At 43.5% G+C, this 13,792-nt stretch overlaps 1 protein-coding gene across 1 annotated transcript in view; it reads right to left on the reverse strand.

Moving 5' to 3' along the window:
• LRRC74A (leucine rich repeat containing 74A) overlaps positions 1-6,243 on the reverse strand; it is a 138,811-nt gene extending 132,568 nt beyond the window's left edge. Inside the window, exons 1-2 of the mRNA XM_069206009.1 lie at positions 6,129-6,243; positions 2,453-2,628 (exon numbers count right to left, since the gene is read on the reverse strand). Of these exons, the coding sequence (XP_069062110.1) occupies positions 2,453-2,628; positions 6,129-6,243 (291 nt within the window). The remainder of the gene's footprint in view (positions 1-2,452; positions 2,629-6,128) is intronic.
• Positions 6,244-13,792: the final 7,549 nt, after the last annotated feature.

The raw sequence follows: 13,792 nt of genomic DNA on the forward strand, positions 1-13,792 counted from the left end.
GACACATCAAAGCCTAAATCTTAATGCACTGCCTTTGATGTAGGGCCATAGATGAGAAATTATTAAAAATATTTCTCATGGAGGACATCATTATTCCATTGTTATGCACTGTATAGACTATGTTACTGTGTTGTGCACATTCACATAAAGAGAGGTGCAATATCGACTCAGGCGTCTTTGCAAAGTAAATCCCTTCATCTCCAAATCAGATTTCAAGATGGCAGTACATTCCGTTGCCTTCTCGAGGCTGGTCTGTGGAAATGACCTGTTCACAGGTACTTCCCAAGAGTCACGTTGCCTTTCTTTTGGTAGCTCTACTTTCTGCAGCCAGGTTGGTCTTTTTGTCCTAATCAGCTTAGATTGGTTTACATTGCCTAAATGGCAAAAGCATAAGTGGAAGGGCTCAAACGTTCCTAGACGCTCACTACCCGTGCTGCCAAATATCAGTGTTCCTGAACACCAAATCTATCTAGCCTTGATTTCAACTCACGCCTCTCATCTACCACCAGAAAGTCCCTGCCCCTTTCTTTCACTCTTGCAGATCCTTTTTCATGCCTGCTTTCTCCCTTCATCACTATTTTCCTGTCTTTCTCTTTCTCCCTTTTCTGGATTTTGTCGCTAGTCTGATGATCAAACATACGCCCAGGTTTCCAAAAATAAGTGCAGGTGGGCCCCACCTGCAACCACCAACACAAATTAAGTACTGCTAAAGAACCCAGTTATACTCTCAAAATAGCCAGACTGTCTTTTTCAACAAACTATTCATTCAGGTGGCACAAAATGTGTCTCAAAAAGTGAGTATCTCTGGAGTAGGACAGGATGAATCAATCAATCAATCAATGGATTTATAAAGCGCACTACGTACCCGTGAGGGTTTCAAGGCGCTGGGGGGGAGCAGGAGTTACTGGTCGAAGAGCCAGGTCTTGAATGAATCATCTGAATCATCAAATATGCTTGTTTGTTTAGTTCACTGATGGGAATAAAATGCTAGAATATTTGTCTACAATCACTCTGATAGTCTAGAAAAATCAGGAGATTTCTTGCCTGAACACAAAGAAAAGCCTGTGTTCGGCGGCACACACCTTCATGCAAGGGAGTAGACAGAACATTAAAATGCCCCCCACTTTGAAATAAACCTCCAATGACACCAAGTGGGTGAAACAAGTAAGTCTGACTTATCCTAGAATAGTTTGGTTCACCCTTATATCCATCTATCTATCCATTCATGCTATACCCTTCCCTCCACCCTTCCATGCTCCCAGATTTCTATTCTTTCATTCTTCAGTCCATCCTTTCACCATTCCATACATCGATCTTTTCACACATTCATCCTTTCAGCCACCATTTATCTTCCATAGTTCATTATTATATCCATCCATTGTGTTCACACATCACTCCCTTCATACACCCATTTCATCCTTTTACTGTTTCATCCATTCTTCCTTTCATCCACTTATTCATCCTTTCAAACAAACTTGAAATCCTCCGTCCAACCATCCTTCCTTCTTCCGTGAACCCTTCCTGAGTTCACCGACCTCTTTCGATAGTCTCATTCTTTGTTTTTGTCTCCCAGTTCACACAGCAGCTCACAACTCCAACACCTAAGCACTGCCCTGGAGAATTTTATGAGGATTTGGCTCTGAGTACCTACAGAAAGAAAAGAGCGGTCAATTAATAAACGTTTAGTTGAGATCCAGTTTACCAGGCCGTCGGGACTAGAAGGAACTCCCAATTAAGGGTGGCGGGGTGTCTCGCGACGCCTCTGCTTCGTGGACGCCGTCCAGGGACGTGTAGGCTGCCCAGAGGGCGCGCCGTCGGGAGCCAAACAGAATCGTCTTTCCAACCGGAGTAAAATACACCCGCTCTGTCTGGGCACTGGCGGTAATCCAGAATAGCCCACACGTGAAGTGTCCTCGAATCGCAGGGGGTGGTCTATCCGTGGTGGTCCGCAGGCCACCACGAAATTACCTCATGCAGTTTGTCCCCATTTGTTGACCCCCACGGTGGACGCGGATCAGGCACAAATACGGAGTTTCACAAGGGAATTAGCACCTGCGTAGCTCAGACTAAAAAAGCTATTTTCACACAGCCCTATTGAGGGGGCAAGTTTCTGTTTGGAGCTCTGACTCTCTACTACTGGAAAGACCTGCCTTCACGAAGAAACAATTCTCCTTGCTCGCTTTCCTGTATACTCTGCCTATATGTATGAACAATCGGATTCCGCTATATAATTTCCTACCATATGTACATGTATATACTTTCTTTGAATCCGTAATGAGATTGTTAGTTCTGCAAGGTTCAGCTTCAAATGTATTGACCCACGGCTGTAAAGCTGCCCCAAGAGTGTCTGGTCATTTTCACACTTTATAAAACACAGATACTCCTTACGTCTTGTACACACTGTAAAATAGCTATTAAGTAAATAAATATGTGGGCAGGAATGGCTACTCACCACCAGTGCAATGGCTATTGCTCTCGCCCCGTTTGGTCCCAATCCATGATGATTCATGTCCATGCGGTCAGACTCCACATTACGTAGAAAATATGAAGCGGGTACCACCCCAACCATCTCACAAGCTTGCAGGTACCTCTTCTGGTAAGTAACCCCACGGAATGACTTGCTTGAGTCTGCGAATACAAACACCGAAAATTCAACACATTTGCTGTACTCAAACCCCAATCTTAATCAGATTAGAGAGTCCACACCTTTCTCTGCTACTGCCCAAACTAAGAAAAGATACTTGGACCACTTCTCTTTCAGAATTGACAACTTTAGCACAGTATGACAGCACACTGTGCACCCCAGCCATCAATCATCTTAGTGCCCCGGCAGGCAGTGTAGCTATGGTGGACAGTGCGTAGTAAAGTACTATCATGCCTGCAGCAAAAAGGTTAGGAGGGATCAGCCTTTTAGCAAGCTCTTCATCCATGCAATCACAATGGCATTCGAGGCACTTTAAATTCTCACTCCACAGCTGCCATGCACCCATACATGCCATAGGGCTATAATACCGATTGTCTATCCGGAGTTGTTCTTATCTCTCCAGGTAACCACCACAGGTTTGCCATGAAACAATCAACCCAAATCCTCTCTGCAATGAACCACCTTTGCTCCATAACCGTGAAATTTGTAAACGTAGGATCCATCTCCTTACACACACAGGGGTTGTCCCTAGATGGGTATTAGGACAGAACCCCCCACGAATAAGAAATCCAAGGTGATTGGGGCCCCCTACATGAAAAATAGAGTGTGTTTATTCTATCAAGGTCTTCTTGTAATTGGTCGCTTTGAGTGGCGGGCACCCTTGATATAGATTCCCTCTGGAGCGCCTACTTTATTGGAAGTCTGAACAGCCAACCAATACTGCATAATTTTGAAAGAACAATGTAGGACATCTCTGTTGTAAGCTATCAAATAAGTTAACATAACACAACATTTGGAAAATCTTTACAGTCAACTGCTACAACTTTCACAATAGAGCATCCAAAAACTATGCCACCGCCATGTCTAAGCTTTACCATGCTATACCTTTCAGGAATCTCTCTGTAGCCAATCACCAAAACTTTACTGTAATAGAAGATTCAGTGACGTTTCTACAACCAGTGAGCACAGTTTAAGCACAACATCATTTTCAAGAACTTATTTAGAGACAAACCCAACAGATTTACCCTGACCGAACATTCTGAATCGTCTCTGCAGAACTCTCACTGCCATCTTTATATAAACCCAACAGCGCCTTTACATGAACAAACACTCAGCAGTCTACCTACAGCCAACCACAGTTTTTTCCAAGGCAAAACATTTAAGATCATCTCAGCAGCTAATCACTACAGCTTTTCCTAGATACTATAATTCAGGACAGTAGATACAGAGAGAAACAGTTTTATTTTGATTCGCAATCATTCAAGAACCTCTCTACAATCAATAGTATTGCCATGAAAAAACATATATGAACGTTCTCAAAGACAACCGCATTTTTGTTATGCGTTATCATTCAGCAATCTCTTTACTGCCAGTAAGCATAGTAATTTATTGTGGCAAAAACAACAAAAACCACAGCTCCCAGGTGTACATCATTAAAAATATTTTTAAGCGGCAAAAACACGTCTAAACCATGACAGAATATTTACAACTAACCAACAGAGATTTACCATGAGGGAACATTAAAGGTAGCAAACCACATATTTACCATGATTGAACCTTTTTTATGGCAGTGATGTATTGGAACATTAAAAAGCCTCTACAGGTTAATAGTGGTGCAACAATTACAATCTATTCGTTCATTAATGTCTGTAAACACAACTGTTACATTTTACCATAAGAGAACATTCAGGAACCTCTTCTTAGACTACCTCCAAAGTTGTTTTAAACCAAAATCCTCTCTCTGCTAACCTCACTTTTATTGTTACAGAATATTTAAGAACCTACGTCAATCATCACTCCTTTACCATGACAGAACAGGCCTAACCTCCCTACAACCAATAACAACAGCTTAACCTCTTTGCCAGAACAATTAAGAATCTATTTACTGCCAATGACAGCTTTAAATTGTCAAAATGTAATTCTCTCTTTACCTGTAATGGCCACGGCTTTACAGTCTTAGAAAATTAATTATGTGAAGCTCCAACTTTACCATGACAGAATACTCAAGGACCTATAGTCAGGCCATTTCATCTTTCACTCACTGATTTAAAAGCAAATGGGCTAAAATTTCAAAACATTCTTTTATGCATGTTCTGAGCTCAGAATGTTTAGTTGTAAAGCATTCACATCCTCAATCCGAAGTTGGGAGTAAGGCTTATTCAGCCGATTACAGGAGTTACGGGCCAAATCAGGATTACAAATACTATGGTAAGAATGTAGCTCTGGATTGCTTCTCCTGAACATTTAATCAGGGAAAACCTTGTGTAAGGTGCCAGTGATAAAAACCCAATGCAGGGAACAGAGCTGCTGGAATGTATGCGGAAACATCCATTCCTGAGGTTATTCCCCATTCCGAGTGTAATCACACAGGAGTTTCTCTTCAGGGAAATGACATTCCCACTGGTATTGTTCTTCCTCAGAGGAGAAATTCCTAGCCGGCTTTTCTAGCAACATTGTAATTAGGTACTTAGTCATAAAACGCTGAGTTTGAGGGAAGAAAAAATAAAATGCACTATTTCACAATTAAAATAGTTGATCATTACCATGACTTGCCTATAGAACGGACATTGGGCAGGGCTAATACTAGAAAAGTATATCTTTCCCGAAATTGTAATGGCAAAACAGAGTAGTGACTCAGGTCGAATTTTTGGGTCAGATCAACACTATTCAATAAAACAGTTTTCACATCGAATTTATACAAAATTTTGTGAACTAAATGTTTTTGTACTAAATGTAAAACACAGAGACGCGTACTAATTTTGAACTACATGTGTTTCACTAATTGTTTCATACTAGATGTATTTCAAGATACCTGCTTCAAAACGTCAGTCAATTTTCTGTTTACTCCCTTTTCACAAACGATTCAACTGTAATTTTCTCATTACAGATCAGTGGATAACTCTCACGAGTCAACAACCACAAGTGACATAGGGCCAGATGTACGAAAGGATTTTACCCATTCTGTGTCTATGGGAAAAAGCTTTCGTACATATGGCCCCTGGTCTTTAAATTATTCTCTCTATATCCTAAATCAACCACCACCTCTTCCAACGCTGAGCATTAAACCTAATTTTGCTTGCAATCAACCATATCAAGCTGGAAGAGCCAAATCAGGGTCTTCTTTGACCATATGGCCCGAAATGTTCCATCATTTCTCACTCATTAACCACCCTCCATCTCATCACTTTCCCTCTAGGTTATTTAACATCCAGCCACTTCCCTCCCTAGTGTCCGACCACTCCCAAAGTTAATTCCATATTAACCTCTACCACGCCCAGGAGAGCATCGTATCACCTTTGTACTGTAATCGAGGAAGGGTAAGGAATCTCTTGCAGAAGCCCAGCTGATCGCTTTTTAGGAACGGGGATCCAAGAGGACCATATTCCAATGAATAGCCACCACTCGCTGAAGGAGAGCCAAGGTGGTCACCGAACATCAAGGCTGGCAAAGCCTGCACTCACCTCAAGGGGTACCAAGGACTTACCAATGATCTCCAGATCTGTGTCGTACTCGCTGCTCTCCGGTGGCTGCCTCTGTGGTGGAGAATCATAATGGTCAGAGAGGGAAAGAGACTCAACAGATACGCAGGGATCACACATTCTGGCTCCTGCCTCCCATGTCCACCAACTAAAGCCGGACAGCAGCATCCTTGAGGACAAGAGATAGTGATCCACCCCCCCCCCCTCCCCCTCTGGTCTCTCCACACTTCCCCCAGCCATATCACCATGCCCCCGCCGTCAATGGTGTAAGCTTACGCTCTGGTCACCTTTCCCGTCGTGAGCCGGACGCACGGCCAGCGTATCTGTGTCACCTGCCCCTCTCACTTTACCACATTTCCTGTGAATGGGGACGCACCGGATGGGAAAGGACGGCGCGCGCGGGCTATCGATCCCCGGAGGTGAGCGGGCCCAGCCCTGCGGAGAACGCATCAGCATTCACAGGCGGGAAACAGAATAGGGCTTGATTTATTCAGAAGGGCGCACCAGAGAGGCTGCCGCGGAACAGGACGCCCCAGATAAATCATTGATTCAGTGAATGCTAATGCACAGAAGTGTCTGGGATGTACACGGCAACAGGTCTACTTCTCTCCACTTCTGTGGGCTAAGTCCCTATGCTGTGCATTTATTACTGTATTACTGAACCAGAAGCTGTTCCCCAAAGCGAATCTGCCAGCTGTACACCAATGAACAGGCGAATATAGTTCATAACGAGAATTACATAAAAGTCCCATACGAACTACCACAGAGTGAGCTGTGAGCAGTGCATGTCTATGTAGGAATACTAATGCTCAGGCACCTACTGACAAGTAAGTTTTGTTTTAAAAATATCACAAAGTTTGGGGAAAACAACCCAGCAATTTTATCCCACTAATGCGGCTTGTTGATAGAACAACTCTTCATCTCTCTCAGCTTTATTAATTCTTGATGAAGTATAAAAATTTCATGTACACAATTCTAGCTCTAGAAAGTGCTTTGTGGCCTTGAGGGATATGTTCGAGCTTTACAAATGCTATAACACAATTTATATTTGGCAAGATTTTAGACAGATTCCGCTCTCTGGACTTAGTCGTTTTTTAAATGTCGAACACATTTCTAAAACATGCTTTATATACATCATAATGTCTTGCTTTCTCCTTTTGCTCTTTTTTACCTCAGTGTTTTTTTACTACCAGTCGTGCCTCATGGCACCATTTTCTTCCCTTCGTGACATCCCTGGTTACCATCTCCTTTACTTCTATGGATAGTTAGCTAGGGATTCTCTACCCAGTTTCTTTGTCAGGCCTCGCCTACCAGACAGCCAAAGCAAGCTGTCTGGCTGAGAACGATGGTGGGCATATCAGAAACCCACAGTGGCCTGGGTTCACAGACCATCCGTTGATTGCCATAGGTTGGATTCAGTGTCACTCTCATTTTTTAGCATGTGCCAGCTTGTCCATCTTGTGTTTGACCCTCCCCTGAAGCATAGCCTCTTTACAGTCTTTTTGAATGGCTCACTTGTATCCTTTCACTACTCATTTTCAGATTACTTTTTAAAATCTTTTTAGTTAAGCACTCCATGTTTTCCAACTCCCTCCCTCGTGTGCCTTCCCCAGATGCCCACCCCGCACTCCGTGTTGCTCTCTCATATGTGTGCTGTTCCTACTTCTCTCTTGCTGTCCCACACTCAGCGCTTGTCTTTCTCTAACATGCTTTTCCATCTCCAGCAGCATGATGCAAATGCCAACAGCAGTAGTGACAAACCGCCTGTCTAATGATTTATTTATTTGTTTGTTTGTTTGTTTTACTGATACTGCCCAACATCAGGAAGAAGCATTTTGCTTTTTGCTCGATGCTGTAAAGCATTGTCAAAAGGCATTGGCAAAGCCATTAGGTCCGATTAGCAAGACCTTCTGGTTTTGCCAATGCTTGTTTTGTATTGTTTGCCCAGCAGTCGCTCTTAACCCCCTTATTTGTGTTCTGCCTGACCAAGGCTGCTTTGTACCTTTATCTTAAATTATGTTACCTATGCATGGTGAATTCAAGAAAATCAAAAGACAGGGGTCTGACACAGTATCCTACAGCGCTGCAGTGCAGAGGGGTGGGGCAACCCTTCCTGGGGGGGCATATATCCCAAGACCGATTAATATTTCCGAGATATGTGAAATACTAAGTGGCCCCTCTTTGCGTTCTTCAGAGGGACTCCAGTGCTTTGCATTACGCTACTGGAGAGAGATTCAGAGAGACAGACAGCGACGGAGAAAAAGAGAGTGAAAGCAGGACAGAGAGCGAGAGAGAGAGTGATAGAAAAAGGAGAACGAGAGACTGAGAGACACAGAGAGTGCGAGACAGAACCAGAGGGAGACAGTGTGGGAATGAGAGAAGAAAAGAGGAACATCGTGAGAGAACTATATACATTTATGAATATAAAGAGTGCGAGAGAGAATGACAGAGAAATAGATCTATACTTTTATATAGGTATAGGGAGGGAGCTAGAGAGAATGACGGAGAGATATGGCGAGAAAGAAACAAAAGACGAGAGAAAGAGAGATTACTGAAAACGTAAATGAGACAAATAAGTAATATTGTCTATCTCTGTTGTGCAGCAGCATCAATAAAACCTCTGAAAATGTATCAAATAATTTAGGGCTCATAAAGGAAGTCAGTATTTACCTGGTCTTCCCGAGAAGGCAAGTCATGGGGCTCCAACACATGTGTAGAAGTGCTGCTGAGCTGACCGCTTGCTGGCACTTGGGGCTCAGGTTCTTCTTCATCTTCTGAGGTCTCCATTGCTTCCTAAATCAGGTGATGGTCAAGCTGCTAGTCTGACTGTTTACAGCCATCCACCCACTGGGCCTCCTCTATCTGCAAGACAAAAGCTCGATTCACCAACAGGTTGAACAGCTGTAACCCTGTGGAGAAAGAATACTGGCCATACACAGGGTCGACTCTGGCATCTATGGTGCTCATCTGCGGCAAACCTTGCTTTATGTTAAAGGTTAAACTCCAGAGATGGTAGCATGTACTAATTTCTTACAGCAAAATGAAACTCTGCATCCAAAATGGATGCAAAGATCCATTTTGTCCTAAGAAACAGTGGCAGATCAAATAAAATTTTATTATATGCTTAAGTTACTAAAAAACATTGCATGAAATACACAGTTTAAAATATATTATCAATTAGAAAACCATACAATTGGGTCAATCATAAAAGTGTACATTTGCCAAGCAGTGTGCATAAAATGCATGATTGCTTCAAAACTTAACTCATAGGGCAGTCAATTTAGTATTGCTGAATTCACCTGGATATACAAATGAAAGGATCCATTTTGTGCTACGAAACAGTGCTAAATACAACAGAACACAGAAATCAAGCACTCACAGCCCCTTGAGGTCACTAAGGCCCTCATTACGACTTCGGCGGTCTTTTCGCAAGACCGCCAAAGCCATGGGCACCAGAAGACCACCAGTGCTGGTGGTCTTCCGCCCACCATATGACGAGTACTGGAGGATTTCTGCCACATTTTGGGCAGAAATCCTCCAGTAGCCATGCTGGCGGTCAGAGGCGCAGGGGCGGTTCCACCACTGGCCCCACCCAAAGTACTCCACAAGCCGCATTGCGACCTGTTATACAGCCTGGTGGTGTCCTGATGGCAGGGCGCTACCGGCAGTGGAAGCACCCATTCCCTGCTGCGCGACCTCCTCGCTGGATTAGGTAAGTTGATCATCCGATGGGGTGGGGGGGTGAGAGGGTGTGGGGTGTTGTGTGTGAGTGGGTGTTGTCTGTGTGTGTGAATGTAAGTGTGTATGAGTGTTTGTATGCATGTGTGTATGGGTGTGCGTATGGATGTGCGTATGTATGTGTATGGGTGTGTGTATGCGTGTGTGTATGCATGTGTGTATGCATATGTGAATGCATGTATGAATGTTGAAGTGAGTGCATGTATGGATGCTTGTGAGTGAATGCGTGTATGTCAGTGTTGGTGAATGAGTGTATGCGGGGTCCATGAATGAGATTGCGGGGTGCATGTGGGTGTCTGTGTGCGGAGAGAGGGGGCGCTGTACTAGGAGGGGAGAGTGGGGGAATGGGGCGCTGTTCTGGTAGGAGGGCTCTGGTGTGGAGGGGGGATGAGTGGGTATTGGGCTTGCCGGGGGGGGGGGGTCCAATGATACCGCTGGCGGTCTTCATTGGACCACTGGGTCGGAGATACTAACCTTAGGCCCGGCGGGTCCAACCGCCCTGGTGGTACAGGGGGATTTGGCAGGTTGGCAGAGCCAACCTGCCACACTCATAATGTGGCAGTCTTCACCGCCAGCCCGTCGGCGGTGAAACCGCCACCGTGGCCCTGGCGATCAGAAGAGCACCATGGTCATAATGAGGGCCTAAATGTGCTTTTGCTGTAGGATTTCTTCCCTCAAATTTCTCTTACGTATGTGAGCAAGCGAAATTGTGTTATTATTGGTAATTCTGCATCTACACCTTATGGTTCCCAAGAGGCAGAAACAAATAAAAATCTAACATTTGATGGTAACGTGTAGGAGTTCTCCTTTCCCAGCCATCACACAAAAAAAGCTCACAGCTGCATGGCCTTGGAGATATCTAATCCGGGCTGGTGGACTGGTCAAACTGTCTCAGGGGCAGATGCATGAAACCAATTATGAAGTTACAGTGAAACTGTCAACACGTTCCCATGCATATTAAAACAACCGAAACAATTATTATGCCTTTTTGAGGCTATTTACTGTAATTTGGTACACTTTCATGGCAATTTGTGATGGTGCTGTAAGTAGGCCTGGGCAGAATTTCAAATGCGCCATAGTAATCAGAGTAATTTTGGTAATTCCGCATTACTGTTTGTTGAATCTTGTATTTTAATTATGTATAGTTAAAATAGAAGCAGTCAGATTACAGTCGGATTGCTCCTGTCCTCCTTTGAAGGCAGATGTCCCTCTGCTGCTCACGAGACCTCGTGCCTTTCTATTGCAGCTCATAGGGTTAAACTCATGAGCAAACATTTCTCCTTTGTCTGATTGGAACCTTCATTTGTTTCTGCCTCAGAGGCTTCATATGCTGTCACCTGCTACTTACATTTCCCCAACCTCACTTGAACCTTAGCTTGGCATTAGGGAGTTTCTCTTCAGGAGAATCAAATCCTTCATGATTTGCCTACAATAATCTCTAAATAACTTGAAGTAGTATCTGTTATTCCGATTTGCTTTGGATTATGCTGAATAATTATGTAACCAGGTGGTTACTGACTTATATCTAACTGAATTTATTTGAGAATAAAATGTTTCTACTTTGCTAATAAACGTTCATGGTTTGCAAATCCACTACTCTCTATCATTTTTATAGGGCAAAATACATGCTACCGATATTAATATGTTGTTGATTTGTAGATGTTAAGCCTCGATTCAAGACAAAGATCTATCCACTCTAGTACAGTTAGGATTTTTCACCAAGCCTATAAATTGTGCAAACCTTATCTTTTTTGCTCCATCAGATGGTAACAGAAGATGGTTCTCACTAAGGCTTACAGAGTCATTTTTTTCCCAGGGACTGTTAGAATCTGTCCCACCTCAGCCCGCGTTCCCGAGATCCCATCGATCGGCTCTGAGAATTGTCAGGTTTCTGGCATTCCTGTAGTGGTTGCAACGCGCTAGGACTGTGAGTATAGTAGGGTCATGTGAGTTAGACTGTGTGTTGTAGAGCATTGTGGTTTGCAAATTTTGATGAGATAGCATGCATTGTGTTGTGGTGTCCATCTGAGTCCAGAAGGGCTCAGTGTTGAAATGAGAATGGAATGTTGGAATGTTGCTTTGTGTATATCGCTCATATCCGCATCACTCCTTTTTGAATCACTTTATAGCTCACATAGCTCAGGGAGTGTAAATGTTTGTGATTTGCATGCGCTGTGAGTAAGCTGATTGGGGTCAAGTCATAGGAAAAATATGGAGGAGGGTTTGCAAGGGGAAGAGAGACATAAAATGGCTGCCACTTTGTGTGGGGCAGCTGCGGGATGGAGAGTGCTTCACCCTGCTCTGCAAGATGTTGCTGGGTTGATCCTCAATAGCTTGGGTAAGGAGTGCAGGCGGAAGCATATGGTTAGGGCTGAAATAAAAAAGTATTTACATTTTCCCATGAAGACGTTTTTACGGTTACCTTTGGAAATTAATTCCAGTGTCTCGTGCCAATAACAAGTAGTGATGGTGCACAATTTTCTAAATGAATCCTAGTGCAGTGAGTAAATCACTAAGGGAGAAAGGATGAAATGGGTTGCTTTGGGGGAGCAGTACTATGATTCACCTTCTCTGGAAGAATACTTTGAGGCAGGAGAAATATGAAATAAATGAGAAAGGTATTTGGGGTGAGGATGCAGGTGCAAATCATAAATGTAGTGACGTTCAGCTTATTTGCTCAAAGCAGAATAACCACAGAATGTTCACCAATTTCTACAAAGAAAATTACAATTGCAATTTTCTGCAGTATTGTAAAATATTCGTTGCAGGCCTCCACGAAAAGGCACACCTAACATACAAGACGTTTCTTTCCAATTTGCATGATTCCGGCAAGAGTAACAGATAACAAACTCTGACAAAGTCAATAATTTTGTTTTTTGGGCAGTGAAAAAGTTTCATCAAGCTCCACTGACACACACAACTCGGGTACTATATGAACAGCAGAAGCGGAAAAAAATAGGTTCAGCTCCGAAAGCAGCATCAACAACCCACACTTTTCACGCACATATAGCACACGTATGGCAAATGCAGCATCGTTCCACGCTTCCTCACACACAGAACATGTGCAGCAGCAGTGCATGCTTACATGCACCGGATAGATGAACTACGAAAAGCAGTGGTGTATGGATCTTAGAGATGAATTACTGGACCATGTCAAAATGGCTGCACAGTAGAAGCATAAAGGGAGAGCAAAAGGAATAGGGATATACATAGGACGAGACAAAAAGGAAATTGAGGTTGTGTTGCAACTGTACAGTTTACGCATCACTGATAAGCCTTATTTTGAGTTCCCTATTAGGTTCTGAAGGGCTGATCCAGAGTACTGTGTCCTTTTCTGGAGACCACCTCCGGGGATTGTGTCGAGTTGTGAGGTCATCTTAGGTGATAGTGACCTTTTTTGGAAGACACATTTTGCATGCTGTGTCCAGCCCTGAAGTGTACATCCGGAGTGTTGGGTACCGTTCTAAAAGAAGGGGCGTTGCTTCAGGGGGTATTTCGGGTGTTACACCCCACTAATGATTGTATTTTCTGATGAAATGGTGGGTACAGGTGCTTTAAGTTGGGTAAGGTGAAGCATCTGTTGGAATTCACCCTGGGTGTTTGCATGCACACACACTGACAAAAACGCACATGCAGTCTCTCTCATCTCTGTTTCGAAAGCCCTAAAAAATATTTATGATTTCAAAAAATATTGTGTTCCTCCCTCTTAGTACTCCTACCAATCCACATACCTCTCCCTTTCCACTGCCCTTTTAGCCCCTCTAATGAGCACTGCTTGTCATATGATGTATTTAAACTTTATATGCCAGCGTGATTGTTGGGAAATCTGAAGCTTACCTCCCTCCCCTAATGTTACCAACCACTTTCAGATCCAGACAAATCCAAACACCACCCTCCGCAGCACCCAATCTACAAGTGCCATGGATCCCAC

Source organism: Pleurodeles waltl, chromosome 9 (assembly GCF_031143425.1).
Source record: "Pleurodeles waltl isolate 20211129_DDA chromosome 9, aPleWal1.hap1.20221129, whole genome shotgun sequence".
NCBI classification, from domain to species: domain Eukaryota; kingdom Metazoa; phylum Chordata; class Amphibia; order Caudata; family Salamandridae; genus Pleurodeles; species Pleurodeles waltl.